This window comes from Colias croceus, chromosome 2, assembly GCF_905220415.1.
Source record: "Colias croceus chromosome 2, ilColCroc2.1".
NCBI classification, from domain to species: domain Eukaryota; kingdom Metazoa; phylum Arthropoda; class Insecta; order Lepidoptera; family Pieridae; genus Colias; species Colias croceus.
In genome coordinates this window covers 8368029-8390826 of record NC_059538.1, presented here as the reverse complement: position 1 = coordinate 8390826, position 22798 = coordinate 8368029, and the positions used below count along the sequence as shown (strand labels likewise).

At 32.7% G+C, this 22798-nt stretch overlaps 3 protein-coding genes across 5 annotated transcripts; 2 read left to right on the top strand and 1 right to left on the bottom strand.

The window, feature by feature from the left end:
- Window positions 1-2491: 2491 nt before the first annotated feature.
- On the top strand, window positions 2492-11117 carry LOC123704116 (collagen alpha-1(III) chain-like). 3 transcript variants are annotated; one of them, XR_006753082.1, is made up of 10 exons: window positions 2492-2826; window positions 2959-3152; window positions 3512-3637; window positions 4570-4756; window positions 5004-5120; window positions 5402-5473; window positions 5738-5866; window positions 6276-6418; window positions 8989-9099; window positions 11005-11117. XR_006753082.1 is itself a non-coding variant. In XM_045652422.1 (9 exons), the coding sequence occupies exons 1-9, from the start codon at window positions 2738-2740 to the stop codon at window positions 7431-7433; spliced, it is 1065 nt and encodes a 354-aa protein (XP_045508378.1). In that variant the 5' UTR covers window positions 2492-2737; the 3' UTR covers window positions 7434-7785. The 3 variants fall into 3 exon arrangements, 2 of the variants coding, with proteins under 2 accessions (XP_045508378.1, XP_045508367.1); XM_045652422.1 differs by lacking the exons at window positions 8989-9099; window positions 11005-11117 and adding an exon at window positions 7423-7785 and having other exon boundaries at window positions 6279-6418; XM_045652411.1 differs by lacking the exons at window positions 8989-9099; window positions 11005-11117 and adding an exon at window positions 7423-7785 and having other exon boundaries at window positions 2495-2826.
- Window positions 11118-12473: 1356 nt separating this feature from the next.
- Window positions 12474-13956, bottom strand: LOC123704209 (60S ribosomal protein L30). The gene is made up of 4 exons (XM_045652528.1): window positions 13882-13956; window positions 13736-13779; window positions 13363-13508; window positions 12474-12666 (listed from the first exon to the last, which is right to left on the bottom strand). Exons 2-4 carry the CDS (start codon window positions 13754-13756, stop codon window positions 12492-12494), a joined length of 342 nt encoding a protein of 113 aa, XP_045508484.1. The 5' UTR covers window positions 13757-13779; window positions 13882-13956; the 3' UTR covers window positions 12474-12491.
- A 4662-nt stretch (window positions 13957-18618) lies between these two features.
- LOC123704163 (very-long-chain (3R)-3-hydroxyacyl-CoA dehydratase hpo-8) lies at window positions 18619-22351 on the top strand. The gene is made up of 4 exons (XM_045652468.1): window positions 18619-18891; window positions 19722-19839; window positions 20626-20855; window positions 21601-22351. Exons 1-4 carry the CDS (start codon window positions 18797-18799, stop codon window positions 21854-21856), a joined length of 699 nt encoding a protein of 232 aa, XP_045508424.1. The 5' UTR covers window positions 18619-18796; the 3' UTR covers window positions 21857-22351.
- Window positions 22352-22798: the final 447 nt, after the last annotated feature.

The following is a 22798-nucleotide window of genomic DNA, read 5'->3' as shown; positions in this document are numbered from 1 at the left end:
TTACTGCATTGATTTCATATAGGACAACACTGAGAAGCTTTCAGAAGATGTTGCAAGTTTATTAATTTGATACCATATGAAGCGATTGAAATCGCAAAATTATTTATTGGAATTTGAAAAAAAGTAAGACATGCATTCGATCTATTAAAATAAAACAATGTTTAAAGAATAATTTCCATTTATTTAAATATCTTTATTCACTTTGCAAAAACTTCGGAAAGTGCGATGCCATCTTTTGGGGATTTAATATAAACTTATTTAAATAAGTTTTTACTCGCCAAAGTATAGATCGCGTGGCTTTCTTTAATAAATGTCAGTTTGTTCTAAGTGTCCCCCCCCTGGAGTAAAATCAAAAATGGTAGGTAGGTAGTAGGTACCTAACTACTAACTGTCAAAAAAAAATTGACATTGACATATGTGGTACTCTGCGCCAATGACATTGACATTGACTAGTTAATAGTTTACCCACAGATTATTAAATTTTCGAACATAATACCGCATGTACATCGATTGTACATATTCGTGACATTAACCTTGGACATTACCCGACAGCACTCACAGACAGCACTAGAGCGCATTATGCGGCAATTATCTGTAGGCATAAATGCTTAATGTTGAATGTTCCAACTACAGCAACGCTTAGCACAATCGAGCACTCTTAAAAGCTGTGCTTAAAAGTAAGGCGGCGTTTCCATCTGCAAGTAAACTTCTGCAAGAACTGTCCGACAGTCTGTCTGACAGCAACTTGCAAGTGTAAACTATGTAGCAAGTTCTGTCGCGACAGTTTGTCAAGCGCTTCTTGCGAGAAGTTGCGACAGCGTGTGTAAACATGACTGCGTCTACTCGCGACAGATATCGCAACTTATCGGTCTAGTTCCGTACTCCCAGCAAGCTGCAAGTATCGCCCGCACGGCTTTAGATTTATGTTTATTTGAAATTAATGAGTCGTGAATGCTCTTGTGAAAAATGAAGAAACAGCTATAAAGTCAATAGGATTATATGAGATCTTAAGATGGAATAATGTGATTATTTTTTGAAAATGAAATGAAATGAAAATTTATTTGTTGAATTGTGGTTACAAAGTTTTTATAATAAATTTCATGTCCGCACAATTCACCAACAAATTGGCATACAATATATTTATATTATGCTTATCTAATTTTATAATTTAACTAAGTTATTATTTAAACAATATATTATTTACATTAGTTCATTAGATCATTTTACATTAAATAGTACACATTATAAATTAAAGTATACGATTTATTTCACAAAATAGAATAGAAAAATTGTGTCAGTAATTCCTATCCCGTCACTCGCAATATGGTGTGTAAACACCTCCGCGATAAGTTGCTATAGTATCATCCGCGAGCTTCTCGCATGACATTAATTATTGCAGCAATAAATTGCAGGATATGTAAACGACATTGCAAGTAACTCATGCAAGACTTCCGCGAGTTTACTTGCAGGTGGAAACGTGGCCTTATGCGCGTGAATTGATGCGTGCAATCGATTTATCGTTAGTAATTATTAATTGTTGAAAAAAAATTTAAAGCTTTCGTTTCGTTTCGAAATAATCAAAGTTAATTCAAATTATGTTAAAAAAATAAATATAAGTATGGATGAAGGTACAAACATTGAAAAAAATGTAAATGAAATAATCAAAATCCAAATTACTTAAAATAACCGTACATAGTTTTCAACCAATTATTATGATAACCACTATCAACCACTTTTATTTAAGCTACGCTACTCACGATTCAATTTCAGCAACAATCTGTTGACACAATCTGCAGTGAGCTGACAGATTGTGTCGTCAATAGTATAGTTGAGGGCACGTTGGGGGTGTAACCCAACTAATTGCTCTCAGAACCCAACAGGTTGCGAATTGCATCGGCGCGGAAGCAACCAGACAAATTGTCTCAGCAGACTAGAATGCAGTAATCGCAAAATGGCGGTTTTGAGATAAACGCGGGAAAGACATTTTTACATATTTGAGGAAGATGTTTATATTTGATAGCCCTTGAAATCTATCAATAAAATTGGAAAAAATACAAGCTTTACAAAGATAATTATCTTATATTTCATAAATTAGTATATCCATTAATAATGCGTATTATTGCGTTGAGGTTTAGCTTCAGGCGAGGCATCAACGTGACGTGCACACGTTGTGGCAAGCAATCGAATGAAATTGTGTCATCAGATTGAGGGTTGGATGAATCGTGAGTAGAGAACACAATCGCGACTGCAACAAATTGTGTCAACAGATTGTGGGTTGTGTTGAACCGTGAGTAGGGCCTTTCACTCTATGAATTTTTTTTTTTTCAATACTGAACTTAGCGCAACCTGCTGGTGCGTTTCACGTTCCAATTAAGCATCAGCATAAGTCATTAAGTCGGCATTGTGCGCCACTGAGTCGCATTATGCTCTGTAGTCTGTAATTGGTAAACAGCCTAGATCATTAAGTAAATGATCGAGATCACATAGGATTTTAGGATTACCAAATTACCAATCTGTGGATTACATATTTAATCTGTGGAAGCTACCGGCGACTCGCTGCTGTTCGCGCCTTGCGGGCCGCGCTTTCTGGCGGTCGCCATTTTGTGTAAGGTTTAGATCGAATGTCGCTTAGTGTTTTACAGACAAATTAATAATTATTTAAGTTGAGTTATGAACTAGTTTATGTAGATTTTATTCATAAAATTAAAGTCCGATCGTATCGATCTAAATATTTACCATGGACGGTCCAAATCGTGGTTTTCGTGGAGGACGCGGTGGGCCACCCGGGGGCCCTCGCGGGCGAGGAAACTTTGATATGAGAGGACGGTATGATATATCCTGTATTTTTAATTTGTTACACGTTTGTTTCACATAATTTCATGCTAAAATAAAGTCGGCAATTTTTTATGCAATGACGATGACGTCTGATTTGCCATAACCTCTAAATACTGTATTCAGGGGCGGACCTGGCATGCGGGGTCGAGGTGGTCCGCCGCGAGGTGGTGGTCCACCTATGCGAGGTGGTCCTCGACCATTCCGCGGCGGACCGATGCGTGGAGGTGGTGGTGAGAGAGGTGGCCGATTTCCACCCGGTCCACAAGGTCCTGGCCCACATCCAGTACCGACCATTGAGAGTAGAGGACCTCCACAAAGTAAGTTTATTGATAATCCATACTAATATTATAAATGCGAAAGTAACTCTGTTTGTCTGTCTGTTACTCAATCACGCCTTAACTACTGAACCAATTTGTATGAAATTTGGTATAGAGATATTTTGATACCCGAGAAAGGACAGGATATTTTTTACCCCGGGAAATAGGATAGGTTTTATCCCGGAAATCCCACGGGATCGGGAACTATTCGGGTTTTTCTATGACTGCGCGGGCGAAGCTGCGAGTGGAAAGCTAATATAGCAATATTTTTAAACAAAACATGCTTTAACTTTTGCCTTATTCAATACATTTGATTGTCGTTGTTGTTTGCTTCTGAATCTAACCTACAAAAAATTTAGATACAGGTGGATTTGTCAACAACAGAGGAGGTCCCGGAGGAATGAGAGGACGTGGTGGTAGAGGAAGAGGTGACTTTGTGCCTCGTGGAGACAGGGGTGTTGGACGTGGAGGTCCTTACATGAGAGGTAATCTATTTTTTGCACGCCTCATAAGCGAAGCGTTGAGGTGGGTACTACTGTCACTTCACGCAAAACATCTGATTTTTCAAACTTAAAATGTCTTTATGTATCATACATTGCACTTGTAAGATAATACATACACACACATATTAAGAAAAAACACTATTTTTAACATTCATGATATTTTTGATGTCATTTTTGTTATTTAAACTAGTTAAAAAACAGTTTAAAAAAGTTCTCTCTTGGACGTCCGTGTGTCTGTTTTGACATACACGATAGCGACCGAAATACTTTACTAATCGAGTCTTTTTTTTTCTCTTACGCTTGAGTATGCTCAGGAATAGAACCCTTTCATTTTTCAGGGTCTGATTCGATGTGGTTTAATTGTTATTAAATAAACAAAAAAAAATATCGACTTTTATTTATTATTTTTTTTTTATATATTTTTAGTGTACTCAAAATTCACCATTATAAACTCGATTCTTTATACTATAAGCCAAGGTTTAAAAAAATAAGTTGGTAGTCAGTCCCTTAAACCTGCGCAGTTTCACATCTAGGTGGGGCCACAAGAAAAATAGCTCAATTATTACGGTACCGCTTTCTTTACTTTTCCAACTGTTTTGAGACAGTACAAGAGCATTGGCACATGAGAACAAGTGTATCTACATACTTATATTATATACACCTTTATAAATAATCAATTTTATTGTAAAGGATGAGATTATGAGGCGTGCACTTTTGGATTTTCCAAACTTTTTTAATTTTACAAGGCTTTCAATTAATCATCATACATAAAATAAATATGGATATTTTAAATTATTCAATATTAATCAATTAAAATGCATTTTTAATCATTCAATCGTTAATCAAACCAGTCCATACTGATACATTCAATATATTATGGTATTACAATGTAATAAATTATCATACTAAATCAGGTAGAGGAGGGCGAGGTGGTCATGGTCCACAAGGAGGCCCGCCAGCCGGTCCTCACGGAGCCCCACATGACCAGAGTGGGCCCTTACCCAGACCAGCACCCCAGGGAATTTCACCTCCGCAAGTCGCATACAAGAGAGGCGGTGGACCTCCGCATGGTGGCCCAGGTGCTCCACCAAAACGGGGAAGGTAACTAATAAAATACTTGATCAGTATGTCTGCGTAGTAGTAGCCAAGGGTTTAATATAATGTAATTAATCTCTCAGTTAAGATTTCAATTACTTATTTGTCATGAACGCAAAAGTACATGACTTCAATGCAAATTCATTAATACAAAAATATTGTCTTGTTTTATAATATTAGTGAATATATTCAACGCAATAGTTTTTAACATAATATTTTGTTAAGATATTCTCACTAATCCAAATTTTACCAGGTTTGAAGGCCCACGGGGTGGCGGCGGAGGAGGTGGAAGGCCACAGCAATCTGGGGGTTACCAACAGGCACCGGCACACAATCCAGCGCCACAACCAAACGGTTATGGACCACCAGCGTAAGTTGTTAAATATATTTGGAATTATCTTATATTGATGTAAATTAAGTACTTATACTGTATGTACTGCAAAAAAATATAAGTAATCTGTATGTCAATACCTTATATTAAGAAATAATATGTTTGATACATATAATTTTATGAAATGATGAACCCTTTATCTTGATAGGAATGTGCCGTCTGATACACACATGACGCTAATTTTATTCTGAATACTTGATTACAATAACATAAAATACTTTATTAGAGTTAAGACGCCAAACGTAAGTTGTTTGTTACAGACACACAGGTTACCAACCATATGAACAGCCAGCGGCAGATCCTTATGCAACATCTTCATACAACACATCTAGGTAATAAACATTTATACATATAATATCTTATTGTAAATATCACTAAATTTAAGTAGTTATTGAATAGTTGTAATTATTATGTACTTCTTATTAGTCAAATCTATTCTTTGATATTAGTGCTTGTATTTACATGATGAAACTGTTTTGATAGGAATTGCCGTCTGATACTTAGATGCAGATAGAAACACAACTGAATATAGTTATTCATAAGTAAATTTAGAATTGATTAGGAATATGTTTGTAACAAGTTGTTTGTTTCTTTAGTTCATATCAAGGTGGTAGCTATTCAACACCAGCTCCCGCCCCTGCGAGCACTGGTTATAATTCTGGTGGTTATGGCTCAAATTATGGCTATTCCACGGGACAAGGGGGCTACGAAAATGATGGCTATGGGTAAGTGAAGTATTTATTTAGAATAATTTTTTAATTTATCAAATTGTTATCTTCAGTAATACCTCCACAGAACTCAGAAGTCACTTTCTAATTAAACATCTAATCCCAATATGTCCCATGATATTGATTTGCTACTTTATGATACACAAACTAGGAAAAACTAGTGTTTGCAAAAATAAAACTGTATGATGTGTACATCACAATCACTCACTCACACTACCTATCATTACATACTTATATTATATAATCAAGATAATTATTGTGATTTACTATTACTATATCTGTGCACATACATTCATGGCAAAGACTCGTAAACTATACCTCTATTGAACACCTAATCAAAAAATAAAACTAATTAAATAAATAAATAGTAGGTACATATAATTAAATTTGAATGTTGTTCGTGTAGCAGTGCGGGAGGCGCGGGCGACGCGGGCTACGGGCCGAGCGAGCCGTCGTACGGCGGCGCCGCGCCCGCGTACGACTCGTACGCGCAGCCCTCCTACAACACGTACCAGCAGCCGCAGACGCAGTACAACGCTAGCTATGGTGGTGAGTACTAAGCGACCATTTGATTATCAACTGATACTTACATTTTAGTAAAAATTAAAACAGTCGCAGTCCGCCGTCTGTCTGATTAGATCTTTATAATACGCAATCGATTTTGATGGGTTTTTTTAATAGATAGTGATTTAAGAGAGTTCTAGACAAAATAGGCGAAGCCGCGGGCGAAAACTGGTTATGTATAAAATAATACTTTGGTTTGCTGGAATAATTGTAGGTGGATCATATTGATCTTAGTTTAAGTATTGATTGATTATGATTATATTAGGTAGGCTTGGTAGCTAGAAAATATGAGACAATTGAAACAGCTAAGTGTTATGATTGGATAAAAAACACTGGTTTAAACCAAGTGATGAAAGTATAAAATTAGGCTTAAGATTTATTAGTAGCATAATTTAATTTTTTTATGTGTAAAACAGCAAGAATTGTTATGAAGATTTATTATCTTAACATTAAAGTTAGGAAAACGTTACACAGCCACAGATAAGCAATACTGAAAGTTGAACATTATTATGACATTAATATGTAGAAGTTTGTGGCGAAACACTTTTAGGTGGAATTGATAAATTAATTGACTGATTATAGATTTCATGTTATTGAACATATTAAAACATACAACAGTTATATTTTATTTGAGACTTATGATTAATTATATATACAAGCTTATTACAATGAAAATAATGAAGGCTCATACTGATATCAACAACAAAAACTAACAGGCCAATAATAGTTTTAAGTACATTAGTAATGTAAGAATATTCAATTAGTGCAAGCTTTTACTAAATTGAAAGCAACAGTTTTAAGGAAACAAAAATAATGACACAGTATTTAACATCTATTATTACATATTTGAATTTACAGTTAAGTAACATGCTGCTGAAATGAGATTATATTTATAAGAATGTAGTCAATAATGTAGGAATTACTGTAAAATAATAAGGCCATACATTGATAATTTAATATTAGTATCTATGTAATTGTTTGTATTACAGGCAGTTGGTGATTGGTTTGAGTGTAAAAGAACCTAAAAACATCTCGAAATAAATCTAGCTGGATCGCTTAATGCAAGTGTTTAAGGAATATAGAACAGATAAAACATAGTTTTATTAGTTTTTTTTTTTTACTGAACAAGTGCAAAGAATTATGACAAAATAAAATTTGACTACAAGTAACGTAGATTCTGAATAATGTTTGTTTAACATATAAATTGTAACTACTTAAGTTGACGTCGTATTCTTAAATTATACAATGACATGCCCAATGTGTATTATTTAATATTAATTTGTAATGGTATTAAACATACCATGTCTTAGAAGTTAAGATACTTTTTTTATAAAATAAAACTATGAAAGAAATTGTGTGCAATTTATTTATGCTGGCCAAATTATGAAGATACATATAATATAAGAAGAATAATAGATACATAGTAATAATTTAAAGTTCATCTCAATTTTGTTTTTTCTTCATTGAAAATAAATATTTTTAGTTTAATTTAGTAATATTTAATTATGAGATGAAATGATATTTTAGAATCATACATAGATTATAAGTAACCAGAAAATTCTTAAATATAAACTATGTTTAATAGTAAATGGTCAAACTTCACCCAAGTATTTTTTTAGTAAAATTGTATTAATAAGATGAAAATGGTCCTATTTACAATAAAGATAAAATTTAGATTATACAAGACCATAACTATTTAAAAAGTATTAATTTAATACAAGATTAAACTACCAATGAATGAATGAGCAGCAAGAGATCAAAGAAATGTTACAAATCATAGCTTTAGCTATCCATGGGAGAGGTTTTTTATATGATTATAATGAATACAGGTAACACATTTTATTACATAATTTTATAAATAAGTTGAAAAGCAATATCATAGCACCACAAGATATTATTATAATATAATAACTTATAAATCATTTAAGAACAGTGAATAATTCGTTGTATATCTTGGTGTTATGATTAGTATTACTAGCTATTATTGAATTCATAAAAGATTAAAACAACATTTAGCGATCAAAGAAACTTCTTAACCAAAATGAATATTCTTATAAAAATAAGTCATTCAAAGTTATATTGTTGTAGTCAATAAGAAATTCTTTAACGCTTATTTTAACTGAGGAATAGTGAATCTTAATCTACAATTATCTATAATATATAATTATCTATAATAATAATTATCTATAATAATTTTCTACTGAAATATTCTTTGCACAATCCTATTATTAAGAAATAGCCAGCGCACATTTAATACCGAAATATTATGATATATATATTAAATATAACAAAAGAAAAATATCGTAATAGTATTGGGTATGCTATTTATTCTAGACATTATTCGTACGTAAATAAATTTAAAATAATATTAAAAGGTATACATAATTGTTTTCAGAAACTTAGATGTAAGGAAAATTTCAATGATACATTGTATCACCAGTCATGACTAACGCAACATAATTTCAATAGTAAAGTGTACATAGATAGGCGATTAACAATAAGTAGTTCTAAGTATAAAGGTCGAATGGGTTTTATAACATTTATTAAATTTACAGAATTTGGTTGAAAATCATGACAAAAATGAGCTTTGATAAACAAGAATTACATAAAAGATCAACCCATTGAACGGCTCAAATGACGGAGAAGCGGGAGAGCAACGAGATTCGGTAAGTGATTAAAAATATTTATTTGCGGAAATTTATGTTTGTAATGTTAAAAATAACAAAAATGTTTCATATTTGTTAATATTTTATTCATCACAGTCATTTCCAATAGGCATTACGATATCTACATATCTATACTAATATTATAAAGCTGAAGAGTTTGTTTGTTTGAACGCGCTAATCTCGGGAACTACTGGTCCGATTAGAAAAAATCTTTCGGTGTTAGATAGCCCATTTATCGAGGAAGGTTATCCATACTAATATTATAAATGCTAACGGAACTCTGTCTGTCTGTCTGTTACTCAATCACGCCTTAACTACTTAACCAATTTGCATGAAATTTGGTATAGAGATACATATTTTGATACCCTAGAAACGACATAGGCTACTTTTTACCCCGGGAAATAGGATAGGTTTTATCCCGGAAATCCCACGGGAACGGGAACTATGCGGGTTTTTCTTTGACTGCGCGGGTGAAGCTGCGAGTGCATAGCTAGTAGGCTATATATCATCACGCTACTTCCAACAGGGGTGGAGCCACGGGGGTGAAACCGTGCGGAGCAGCTAGTCTGAAATAAAAATATACCACTATGGTGAAAAGCAAATTAGATTTCAGTGACGGAAGTCGCGGGTTTAAATTTTTTAACTCGTTTATTTAATTTGTGAAGCAATCTGAATAATAACTATTCGTTGTGTGCGCGATGACAGAGCCCCTAGTGGCCGCAACTATTCAGGACTTGTCATCTGTCAAATCATGTCAACTAGATTATAAGATATTTTTGTGAATTTGTGATATTGATTTTCAACTAGTTTTTCAACGAAATGGAAAAAAAGCGAGTGTGTATAAGTACATATAATATACCTAGCGATTTTCTTCCTCGTGAAAAATATGGATATTATAATACGTACGGGATTTGTATCGATTAAGCATAAAATACATTTCCAACCTCAAACTGAGCCAAAAGGGAAAAAATTAGTATTAGCACAGCATGTGGGAGAAGTGGAAGAGCTTAGAACGAACAGGAAAAGCTACACGTAAGCGTGATTTCACAGGAAAAAATATTTTCAATTGCTCTAATGTTAAGTAATTTTAGTAGATGTTGTGTTTTTGATTTCATTCCAAATTATTTCTACTTATTGTTATTTCATTTTTAAAGAATACGAATTTATGAATAAAACGACATTGATTTAATAATAAGAAACTTTGTTTTGAATTACAAAAAATGTGTTTTATTTACGATTACTATTATTTATATTATCCAAAATTGAGGGCTGTAAATTGACTAATACACAACATACATGTAGATACAATATTATCGTTACAATCAAATAAATTGTGAGGAATTTTATCTAAAATTCGATAAACTCTCAGTCTTTGCATAATTCTTTCCACATGGATTCTAGCTCGAGCAATATCATATGTTTGTTGGGTTTCTTCTTTAGTAGTTTCTTGGTTCTCTTCACAGCAGCTGTCCATTTTTGTCTTTGCTGTAATGTCCACAGCTTTGATGTTGGAAACGAATAAAACTTGCACAAACTGTTTTTCCTATTGTTTTTACAATTTACGATACAGCATGTACTATGTCCCAAATTTTTACCATGTCGCAAATTTTCCACCCATGTCGCAAATTTTTACGTTTTTAATTAAAATTATAAAGGAAGTTATGAAAATAAAGCAATTTGACACATGACAGCCCAGAATTAATTCACACTTCTGCCACGTCGTGCGCTACGGTCGATTTGCCGTTCCCCACAACCCACTTCGCACATAGCCAATACTTTTTGATACACGTCTAGATAAATGTTAATACTGAGAACTGCTGAACAGATTAGAACATATACGAACAAATTGTCTGATAGAGATTTTCTATTTAATATTCTAGTTCTAAAATAATTTTTTGTTCACAGGTTTCAGAATATCGTTTTACGTGAGCACGAGAATCGGCGATACGTGACATAAAAACCGCAATGATTGTTATTTTATAAATATTTGCAAAATAAAAAAATATTAATTTAGAAAACTGTCTTGTTTTATTTTTTAATCATATTATGAGCACGCTAGTTTTTACGCTCGTGCCTATTTCAATTTTTTTCAATAAAACCTAATTTTGAGGACATTTCACAAGTAAGTATCATCAAAACCTCTAGTAGTTCTTGCGTGAAACCTGGACAACTGTTTGAATACCATCCATATATGTTTTTCAAGACCCTCTGATATTGCTGATTAATTCAAGCGTTTTCTGGGCTAGTGCCTTGAGAGATTCACCACGATTGTTAAATGATAATTCAAATTTAATTATTATTTATTACCCGCAAAAAGTAGACCGCATTTATTATGAAAGTCAAATTACATATCACTACATAGTATAAAACAAAGTCGCTTTCTCTGTCCCTTTGTATGCTTAAATCTTTAAAATTATTATGCAACGGATTTTGATGCGGTTCTTTTTAATAGATAGAGTGATTGAAGAGGAAGATTATCCATACTAATATTATAAATGCGAAAGTAACTCTGTCTGTTACTCAATCACGCCTAAACTAATGAACCAATTTGCATGAAATTTGGTATGGAGATATTTTGATACCCGAAAAAGGACATAGGCTACCTTTTATCGCGAAATATGAACCACGGGCGAAGCCGGGGCGGACCTCTAGTACCTAGTATATAATTTATTAGGTTTTAGACAAAGCGGGCGAAGCCGTGGGCGGTAAGCTAGTCAATATCTAAAACAGTGTCATGCATAGAAACTATGTTCGAAATACCTACTTTGTGTACCTACATTTACTGAAGATGGAAATTGGAATGCCACTTGGAGCACAGAGTAATAACTAGTAGCCTAGCTACAGAAGCTTTTCTTCGCAATTGTTTTCAAAGAATTATGTAGGTATGTACTCAGATAAACTATTTAATTTAGCTTGCGTTCCAGTCGAGCACGTGTTCATTTACATTTTACATACAGCGACCATTTTTTTTTGTTAAGGAATATAGACCTTAATCACGGGACAACACAGTAGGTAGGTAAGTAAGAACCGGACTAGGGTTCCTTATTTATCTGTAAAAATATCTGGAATTGTTTTTTGTTTCGGACGAAACATAGAAATTGTACCATTGTTAACTCACTAGTAAATTAATTTATTACATATCTGATCTCTTGAAATTTGTAATCCTACAATATTACAAGGGAGAATCCTACTAATATTTTGTGAGTGTGTATTGATGTTTGTTACTCTTTCACGCAAATGCTACTGAACCAATTACAATGAAATTTTGTCTGTATCTGAAGACTCAGAATAACACAAGCATAACATTACAATATTATTGGAATTTTATATATTCACTTTGTGACATGTGCAGAAGAAGGCAAATAAAACACATATTAATTTAAACTTATTTATTAAACGGTTGCCTCAGGCAATGTGGTGATGATGTCAGAGTCACCAGGGTCTGTGATGGCGAGTGTGCACACGCGGTAGTACTTTCCGCAAGCTGTGCCCAGCTCAATGTTGTTTCCACTGTAGTGGTGGACTCCGGTCTTGGCCAACAGAGCGTAGTACTCAATTTCTGATTTCCTGCAATAATAAATAACGTTTAAAAATGTTTACCCCTTTTTTACTACTACTACTACTACTACATACTCTTATTGTTTCAAAATTGAGAATATTTTTCAATGCTACATACACATTGACAGTGTATAAAAGGATGACATGATAATTGTTTGATTCACCCATTGAGCCCCAAGTGGCCCGCCTATTGTGTCTGTGGTTCCAGGGCCCGAGTTACTACGTTGACTTGTATTGTGGTAAGTTATTAGAATTTTTCAGTTTTCAGACAAACAAGAGGAAAATGAATCAGAGAATAAGTGTAAATAAATGAGATAAAATAGTTAATAACTCAGGCCCCGGCACCACAGACACAATAGAAAATCTATTGTGTCTGGGACCGCTTGGGGCTCAATGGGTTAAGTGATCATAGTATGTATAAATAAGATAATGTATCAAATATGCTTACACACAACATTACATTTATATCTACTTCGACTATAAATGAAAAGTTTTTAGCCTTACCTCTCTAGAAAAGCACATGGATCACTCCAAAGACTACTCCATAGGGTTCCCAGTTTAATCGACTTTACATTTTACTTTCAAAGAATTAAGTAAATCAATTGATGAGAATAAAAGGGGAAACCATACTTCTTAGTCCGGAGACTCCATATGCTTTCCTTTAATTAAAGCAATTTGGGGAACTCTACTTCTCAGTAGTCTCACCTTAGGGGAGGAGCATTCTTGGCAATGATGACTAGTTTAGCCTTGCCCTGTCGCAGTGTCTTCAGTGTCTGTTTGTAACCCAAGCAGTATTTGCCAGATTTCATTACTAGCGCCAGCCTTGAGTTGATAGACTCAATGGTCTTTTTCTGAAACAAAGAAACAAGTGTAAAAATGGCAGAATTGGAACTTGGAAAAAAATAACCTCTTAGCAGTAAACTGTCGGCTACAATCTCAACCTCCCATATTAAAAATAAGCGAGCCTATCGAGTAGCCATCAATCTGGGACCACATTTTAGGAGATTATCCTCAGAATTGTAATAATAACCATGCCAAGGGTCCGGACCAAAGTATTGAAACACGTGCTCATACTCACTTGTTTCTTAGCCGCGACCATTTTGATGGTTCGTTTGGATCACACTGTAAAATGAAAACAAAGTATTATAACAAATCTCCAATTAAATAAAGTTCGACCGAATCTTATTGCGTATAATAAATTTTAATTTTAACCATCAAACCTACCCGATCGACACGAAGCGTAAACGAAAAAGAAGTTTAGATTCTGTGTTGCCAGTTACGGCAGCGGTCAGCGGGCAGCACAGCGGGCAGTGGCAAAGTTTGCCAGTATTTACAAATTTCCAAATTTACAAATCTAAAAGGCCCTACTCACGGTTCAACACAACCAACAATCTGCTGAAACAATTTGTTGCAGTCGCGATTGAGCGTTCTCTACTCACGATTCATCCAACCCTTAATCTGATGACACAATTTCATTCCGCGATTGCTTGCCACAACGTGTGCACGTCACATTGATGCCTGGCCGCTAAACCTCAACGCAATAATACGCATTATTAATGGATATACTAATTTATGAAATATAAGATAAATTATCTTTGTAAAGCTTGTATTTTTTCCAATTTTATTGATAGATTTCAAGGGCTATAAAGTATAAACGGCTATAAAATATAAACATCTTCCTCAAATTAGGGAAGTGAATAAATAATCGATTATTACTTTAATCGATTATTTTTTTTCCATTTTCGATTTTTTATAATCGATTTTATTAATGGTAAAAATCGATTTTTAATAAATCGATTATAAGAATTACACAGTTTACATCGATTTTTGTAAATAGTGCTATCTGTGCGATGGATGACAAATTATGACACTTAGAGCGTTTTCACATTGTCCGGTCCGATATCGGATATCGGGCGCCGATAGCCGATATCCGATATCGGAGGCTAAGTAAAATGTAGATTTAGGTACCTGTCTTTCACATTGTCCGGTCCGATATCGGATATCGGAGCCAACACCGATATTCCCGTGAACTATCGGACGATAATGTTCAGTGTTACCAACTCAATTTTCGAAAAGGTAGTATACCAACAGCAAAAAAGCACTAGTTTGTGTATTTTCAGTCATTTCTAGGCGCTAAATGTAAAAAAAAATCCTTTCATTTACTTTAAACCTTTTTATTAAGAAAACATTCATTTAAGTATTTAAAGGCATTAAAAATACTATTTTTACGGGAGCTATTTTAATACCGTCCTATAATATACGGCAATTGGCTGAACTGAAGTAAACAAAAATATATTGCGTTCTTAAATTCAACCGTATCTTCGAAATATTAGTGTCTTTTATCTTTATTTACTAATTCTGGCCCGCTCCTCCTCCTACTTGGACTACTGTTGTGCTGTAAGCTGTTAATTGTATTGTTGTCATTGAGTCACAGATTTAGTGCTTTGTTTTAGCGCCGATATCAAACCTGTATAATAAATAGCACATCTAAATAATATTAAGTAATTAATAATATCAATTTTTTTTTATATTTTACTTTTCCAGCTGTTTTTGAAGTCGGTTTCTTTTTTGTAGTTATTTTTACTGTATGTACAACTACGATCTATCAGTTGATTTTTTTTAAATCAAACCTTTTTTATTGAAAAGAAAATTTACAATACGGCAATTTTGTTTAGTTTTCTCTAAAATTTCAGAATTAGAATGCGGCGACCTTACATTTTGTCAAGAACGCGCGGCGACTTTTGAGCTTGTTTGGCTTGTTTACTATTTTGGTTGTCATGGCTCGTATGGCTATATTATTATTAGTCTGTGGTACTACGTAGATAATTTACTGTTCTGTGGTAGATAACAGCACGTACATTTGTAAATGTAATTTGAATTTATATTTGCCAGTTTCGTCGCTTTAATACTGAGTTGAATTTTATTTTATTTTATTTGTATAAGAACATAACAGTCGTACATGATTTAATATAAAAAAGTTCTAAAATTCATTACGACCACACAACATGTTCTATTATTAAAAAAAGAAAAACAGCATATAAAAAAACAAGCCTCACAATGAAATTGAATATTGAAACTAGATTCTGACTCTGCAGAGGGTACAAATCCAAATTCCGCAGTCAGCAGATTAAACCGGTTTGAAAAACATAGTTTATTTATTACTATTTATTTTATTTAAAATAAAGTTTATTTTTTGTAACATAAATGCATCCACTGTTTTTTTTAATTCTCCATATATCTACTTTTCCAGTTTCTGGCAACACTCATGATATCGGGACGATATTATCGGATAATGTGAAAGGGCAAATTGTGTCCGATATCGGATATCGGCTATCGGCTTCCGATATCCGATATCGGACCGGACAATGTGAAAACGCTCTAAAGTTGACAGACTAAAATATTAATGATATTTGATGGCAATTAAATTATTATAAAAAAAATGTGTGCGTGTACTAGTGTACTAGTGAACACACGTAAGAAGTGAAACTTCTTTATGACCTTATTTTTCAAAAAATAATTTACTATATTATGCAACTTTACTGAAATACATCGAATCACGCGCAAAATGGCGGTTTTGAGATAAACGCGGGAAAGACATTTTTACATATTTGAGATTTTGAGGAAGATGTTTATATTTTATAGCCGTTTATACTTTATAGCCCTTGAAATCTATCAATAAAATTGGAAAAAATACAAGCTTTACAAAGATAATTATCTTATATTTCATAAATTGTATATCCATTAATAATGCGTATTATTGCGTTGAGGTTTAGCATCAACGTGACGTGCACACCACAGAGCAAGTAATGCACACGTTGTGGCAAGCAATCGCGGAATGAAATTGTGTCATCACTCATCAGATTGAGAGCGTTTTCACATTGTCCGGTCCGATATCGGATATCGGAAGCCGATAGCCGATATCCGATATCGGACACAATTTGCCCTTTCACATTATCCGATAATATCGTCCCGATATCATGAGTGTTGCCAGAAACTGGAAAAGTAGATATATGGAGAATTAAAAAAAACAGTGGATGCATTTATGTTACAAAAAATAAACTTTATTTTAAATAAAATAAATAGTAGTAAATAAACTATGTTTTTCAAACCGGTTTAATCTGCTGACTGCGGAGTTTGGATTTGTACCCTCTGCAGAGTCAGAATCTAGTTTCAATATTCAATTTCATTGTGAGGCTTGTTTTTTTTATATGCTGTTTTTCTTTTTTTAATAATAGAACATGTTTATTTATTTATTTATTTATTTATTCATACTTTATTGCTCTGACTTAACTTAACTAGGAACTTAATCTAATTATAAATTTAAACAAATGGCGGTCTTATCGCTAATTAGCGATTTCTTCCAGACAACCAGACGTACGGAAGGAAGTTAGTTTGAGGAGAGGAATAGGGCAGAGCATAAATATAATAAGTAAGAATATAATTATTAATATGTAACTATGAGATTATCGAGAAATACAATATATTATATTCACAATAGTAGGTATAGGAAGGAATAAATAAAGGCCATAAAAATATGTTAATAAATATATAAAGCGATAAAGATATATAATACAAAATAGATTACCTATTAAGAACGACAAGAAGAATGATAATAATCGCGTACCATTATTTTAAACATGTTGTGTGGTCGTAGTGAATTTTAGAACTTTTTTATATTAAATCATGTAGTTACGACTGTTATGTTCATAAACAAATAAAATAAAATAAAATTCAACTCAGTATTAAAGCGACGAAACTGGCAAATATAAATTCAAATTACATTTACAAATGTAGGTGCTGTTATTACAATTTTATAGTGCTAATAATAATATATATATATTATACCTATAAATAATAGGTAGAATGTACATCATTCTACCTATTATCTGGGTGTGCAAATATTTAACGAAATAAATTAAACTAAACTAATTCTTCGTTGTCACAGATTCCGCAATGTAATAAATTCTTGAATGTCATAAAATTGTTTCTCCATTAACTATTTCGTCAGTTTCTTCTAAAATATGTCATACTATTTTTGTTGATTTATTGTACATGTTGGAAAGTGCAGTATATTTTGATACCTCGTTAACATAATATGCAAATTTACTTTTCCTTTCTTAAAATATTCTGGGTAGTATTTAACAAATATTATAACTACCCCTTTCTTTCCAAGCTAGTACCTATTTGAAAAATCAGTAGATCACCCGAAAAATCATAAGGTCTAGCAACACTGGTCATCATGGCAAACTATAATAAAAAACTTTATTTGTTGTATTTATTATATTTGAGACGTAAAAAAAGATATAGATATTTTTGTTTACTTCAGTTCAGCCAATTGCCGTATATTATAGGACGGTATTAAAATAGCTCCCGTAAAAATAGTATTTTTAAAGCCTTTAAATACTTAAATGAATGTTTTCTTAATAAAAAGGTTTAAAGTAAATGAAAGGATTTTTTTTTTACATTCAGCGCCTAGAAATGACTGAAAATACACAAACTAGTGCTTTTTTTGCTGTTGGTATACTATCTTTTCGAAAATTGAGTTGGTAACACTGAACATTATCGTCCGATAGTTCACGGGAATATCGGTGTTGGCTCCGATATCCGATATCGGACCGGACAATGTGAAAGACAGGTACCTAAATCATACATTTTACTTAGCCTCCGATATCGGATATCGGCTATCGGCGCCCGATATCCGATATCGGACCGGACAATGTGAAAACGCTCTGAGGGTTGGATGAATCGTGAGTAGAGAACGCTCAATCGCGACTGCAACAAATTGTTTCAGCAGATTGTTGGTTGTGTTGAACCGTGAGTAGGGCCTTTTACGCCCCCAACGTGCCCTCAACTATACTATTCACGACACAATCTGTCAGCTCACTGCAGATTGTGTCAACAGATTGTTACTGAAATTGAATCGTGAGTAGGCTACTACCAGTAAATAACAAGTTGTGAATTGTGATGAGTGATGAGTTGATGACCAGTATATATTATATTACTCTATGGTGATGACGCAGACGTGATACGGTGAAACTGCACATTACGTACACGTAGCGTATATTGAAAATTATAGCTTTATTTATTGCTAGATTTACGATTTTATTATATGATATAGTTTGTAGACTTTATATTAAGTATGTCGTCCAAAACTTTAAAAAAGCCAAAAAACACAGAATTATCAGCTGTTGGAAAACTGTATCTTATCGCCTATAACAGTGTGCAAACTTTAGGGTGATTAATTTTTTTTTATGTATAATTGAGGTATTTATTTTAACAAGATTATGTAGCGTGTGGGGTACTCTATTTTGAGTAACTAACTGAAAAATTGAACGCCATAAATTTAATAAATTATCATAATTAAATCACTGAAGTGATAAGATTATTCATCTATTGATATCATGAACATAACAAGTGATTAAATAAATAAAAATTTTGTTTGATTTAAAACTTAGATAGGTATTATGTTCAATTGTAAACATGTTATATTTCTTTTTAATCCACTAGGCCCACTAGGGTGTATTTGGCCAACCGCATATGGGATATATTTTATGTATTATGCTTTCCTTTAAAAAAATTCAAAAGAATCATAATTTTTCTAAATTTTGTTCTATAAAATTTTAATATTCTATTCAAATATGTACAAAATGTTCAGTGTTTACAAAAATGTTGTAAAATTAGTTTTTAATTAATAATAAAATATGCAACTTAAAAATAAAAATAAATCAAAAAGAACTCTAGATAAATATTCATTTTACCTGTTAAATAAATTCTCACAGTAACAGGTAATATGTGATATTGCTTGCTTGATTTATAAAAAAAATAAATCATATATTTATCTAATTAATATGCAGTTAACCAACCAACCTTTGTATGACCTTGTTGTTATTAGTTATAATTATTATACATATACATGCTGTAAAGGAACCAAAAAGGCTAAAGTTTTTTAAACATTTTTTTGTACTATGGTCATCAAAACATGTTTTTTTAGGATATAAAAAGCTATGTAGAAAATGTTTATCTTGTACCTACTATGGTATGGTTAATATTTTCTGTTGTTACAGATGGTCATACATGTTATGGCAAACTCTTGTCCACTTCCTGAACCGTGGAACCTTGGACACTTTTTGGGAAGAAATTAAATGGACAGTGTACATATTTCAAAATGCTGCAGTTTTAGAAGTATGCACTTTATTTAATAATTCTTTTACTGAAATTGATATTTTTGGTTTTATGGAATTCAAATGTTTAATAAATATTAGAAAAAATTCGATTACGAGGCCGGACTTGGGAGTTGGTCAGAATCCGCCCCGGAATGGCGCGAAAGGATGGGTTCGAGTCCCGCCTCGTGATCGAATTTTTTCTTTTCTTTATAAGTTTATAATTCTATTACCTTATTTATTAATTAGCAGATTTTTTGACTGCTGAGAAAGTCAATGCCCTACCTATATAATATGACATATTTTTTTCAAAAAGTATACATTTCTCAATTGTTACCTATGTGATCATGCACAGATATTATAAAAAAATATGCTAGTCTGCCACACTTAGAATGTAAATTGAAGCATAGCATGCCCTAGTTAGGACTGCCATATCTGTATGTTTATAAAAAACAGTGAGGGTCATAGCAAGGTTAATCATATGGATGAATAAATTTCAATTCCTTCTAAAAAATTTTTATGTGGAGTCATTAAATAGATAATTAAGTTCAGTACTTAATATGTAGTAAGTAGTACAGATGCAAAGTTCATGTTTGATGATAACTATGTTAACTTCCTTATTGCTATGCTCATAACTACATTACCTATATGATAGTATTGATTATTTGTTTTGAAATCACTTACTGATAATAATGGCACTTTTCATAACTCCTCAATATAAGATACAAGAAGATGGGCCCTTCAAACTACTTCTATAAAGTTTCAAATTATATTTAAACCCAGATGGTAATACAGTATTTATTTTCAGATCCTCCATGCAGCCGTTGGCTTGGTACCGTCAGGGGTATTCTTGGTTCTCATGCAAGTGTTCTCCAGGGTTTTCCTGGTGTGTGGTGGATTTATGATAGCACATGGACCCACGGTTAGCCCTGGACTACCAGTATGCGTCTTTGCTTGGTCTATCACCGAAATAGTCAGATACTCATACTATGCATTGAATATTATGAAAGCGGTGCCTGAAAATCTACTGTTTTTAAGGTAAGCTATGGAACTAAGTTTGGGATTTAATTACTCCACTATCACGAAATAATATTATGTAGTATAAAACAAAGTCGCTTTAAAATACCTATGCGACAAGTTTTGACGTTTTTTTTAATAGATAATGATTCAACAGGAAGGTTTTAGTACTAGGTATATATCTTATTAGGTTTTTTTTGTCAAAGCGGACGAAGCCACTTGCGGAAAGCTAATAAGGTATATACCTACTATATTTCATATTTAATAGGTTTTTGAGACAATGGATTAGTAAAAACTCATTAAATAATAGTAATTTATAAATATCTACGTACTACTAAAGATACGTTAGTTTTTAATTGATTTAATAAGTAAGGCCAAAAATATGAACGTACAAAATAAAATTTCATTGATTGAAATTATCTATAGCGTAAAAATGGGATGTCAACATGAACAAATAATGCATGAATTTTGAAGATGAAGTTGGCTAGAAATTTAAATCTCTAATTATTTAAAATAGATAATTTCTCGTTATCGGACGGAGCACGGAGCCGCCAGCAAAAGGATACAATTAGTAAAAATATCTTTCACAAAACGACATTTATTTTCGTTATCGATGTAATTAAGGCGTCAGTCGGTTACCGCACCTGTATGTGCCTGTATAAGTTCATATACTTACATTTTATTTTCAGTTTTATACATAAAATCAGTGCAAAACCTTCGGAAACATTTAAAATTTTAATTATAAAAATTATTATTTTTTCCACAGGTACTCAACCTTCCTGTTTCTGTATCCAATTGGTATAACAGGAGAGTTGCTATGCTGGTATCACACGCTTGACGAAGTCGTAGAGAAGCAAATCTTTACCATGTCTATGCCCAACACATGGAACTTTATATTCAACTATTATTACTTCCTGGTTATTTACATGCTGTCCTATATTCCGTTATTCCCTGTTCTCTTCGGACACATGTTGAAACAAAGGAAAAGGATGCTGTCTGGTGAACCCAAAAAATCGAAATAGTAGGTTATTTTCAGTGAATTAGAGTATAATTTAACGGGTAGTCGGGTTTTATTTATTCTTATTATGAATTTTCTATTTAAAAATGCTAAATACAAATGCGAATCTCTAAAGTATAATTTTCTTTAGACGGGCTTACTATGCTTATCATATTGATAAGTAGGCAATAGGAATTTAATTCACCTTTTTTTTTGAGTTTCGTATAGTTATAAGAAATATAAAGAAGCAATGCTGTTATTAGTTTTATATTTTTCTAGAAGATAAGTGGGTAGTGTGTCTATTTTACTTTTGTTTTTGCACAATTTTGATACCTATTTAATGTTGACTAAGATTCATTATGTTTAAAAATCGCAATGATATCTGTTTGTACATCGATTAAATTTATATTCCAATTTTGTAAATAACAACTGTTATGATTATTATTTATGTAAGTACTATATTTATGCTAAGGACATATGAATGGGCTATGGTGAAATACATTATTTTTATGACATATCATGTGTGCATTTCATTTATATCCTTATCTTTTACCATTCCCATTCTATGCTGAAATTATCTATAAATACAGAAACGACTTAACATATTAAAGGGTATCCACCCCTATACATCTGTACGAATTAAAATCTATTTATTGCCATTTTTACTATTGCGGAGTCTTATGGCACCATAAGGTCAGCAATATACGTTACATACGAACTTTGTGAAGGATAAGTAGGTAGATATGTACCTAATGTCATAGAGCTAAGAGAAACACGTTTAATATAGCGCCAAAAGATCTGAAAATATCGAATAAAGAACGAAGGAACAAAAAAATTACGTTCATTGAAAAAAAAAATTAGCTTTTGTGTTTAATGTGTTTTATCAAATCTGTTGTTTTTATTATTTAATTACAAAACGACTCGAGGTATCATTATTAAGGTAATAGGTACCTATTTCACATAATTC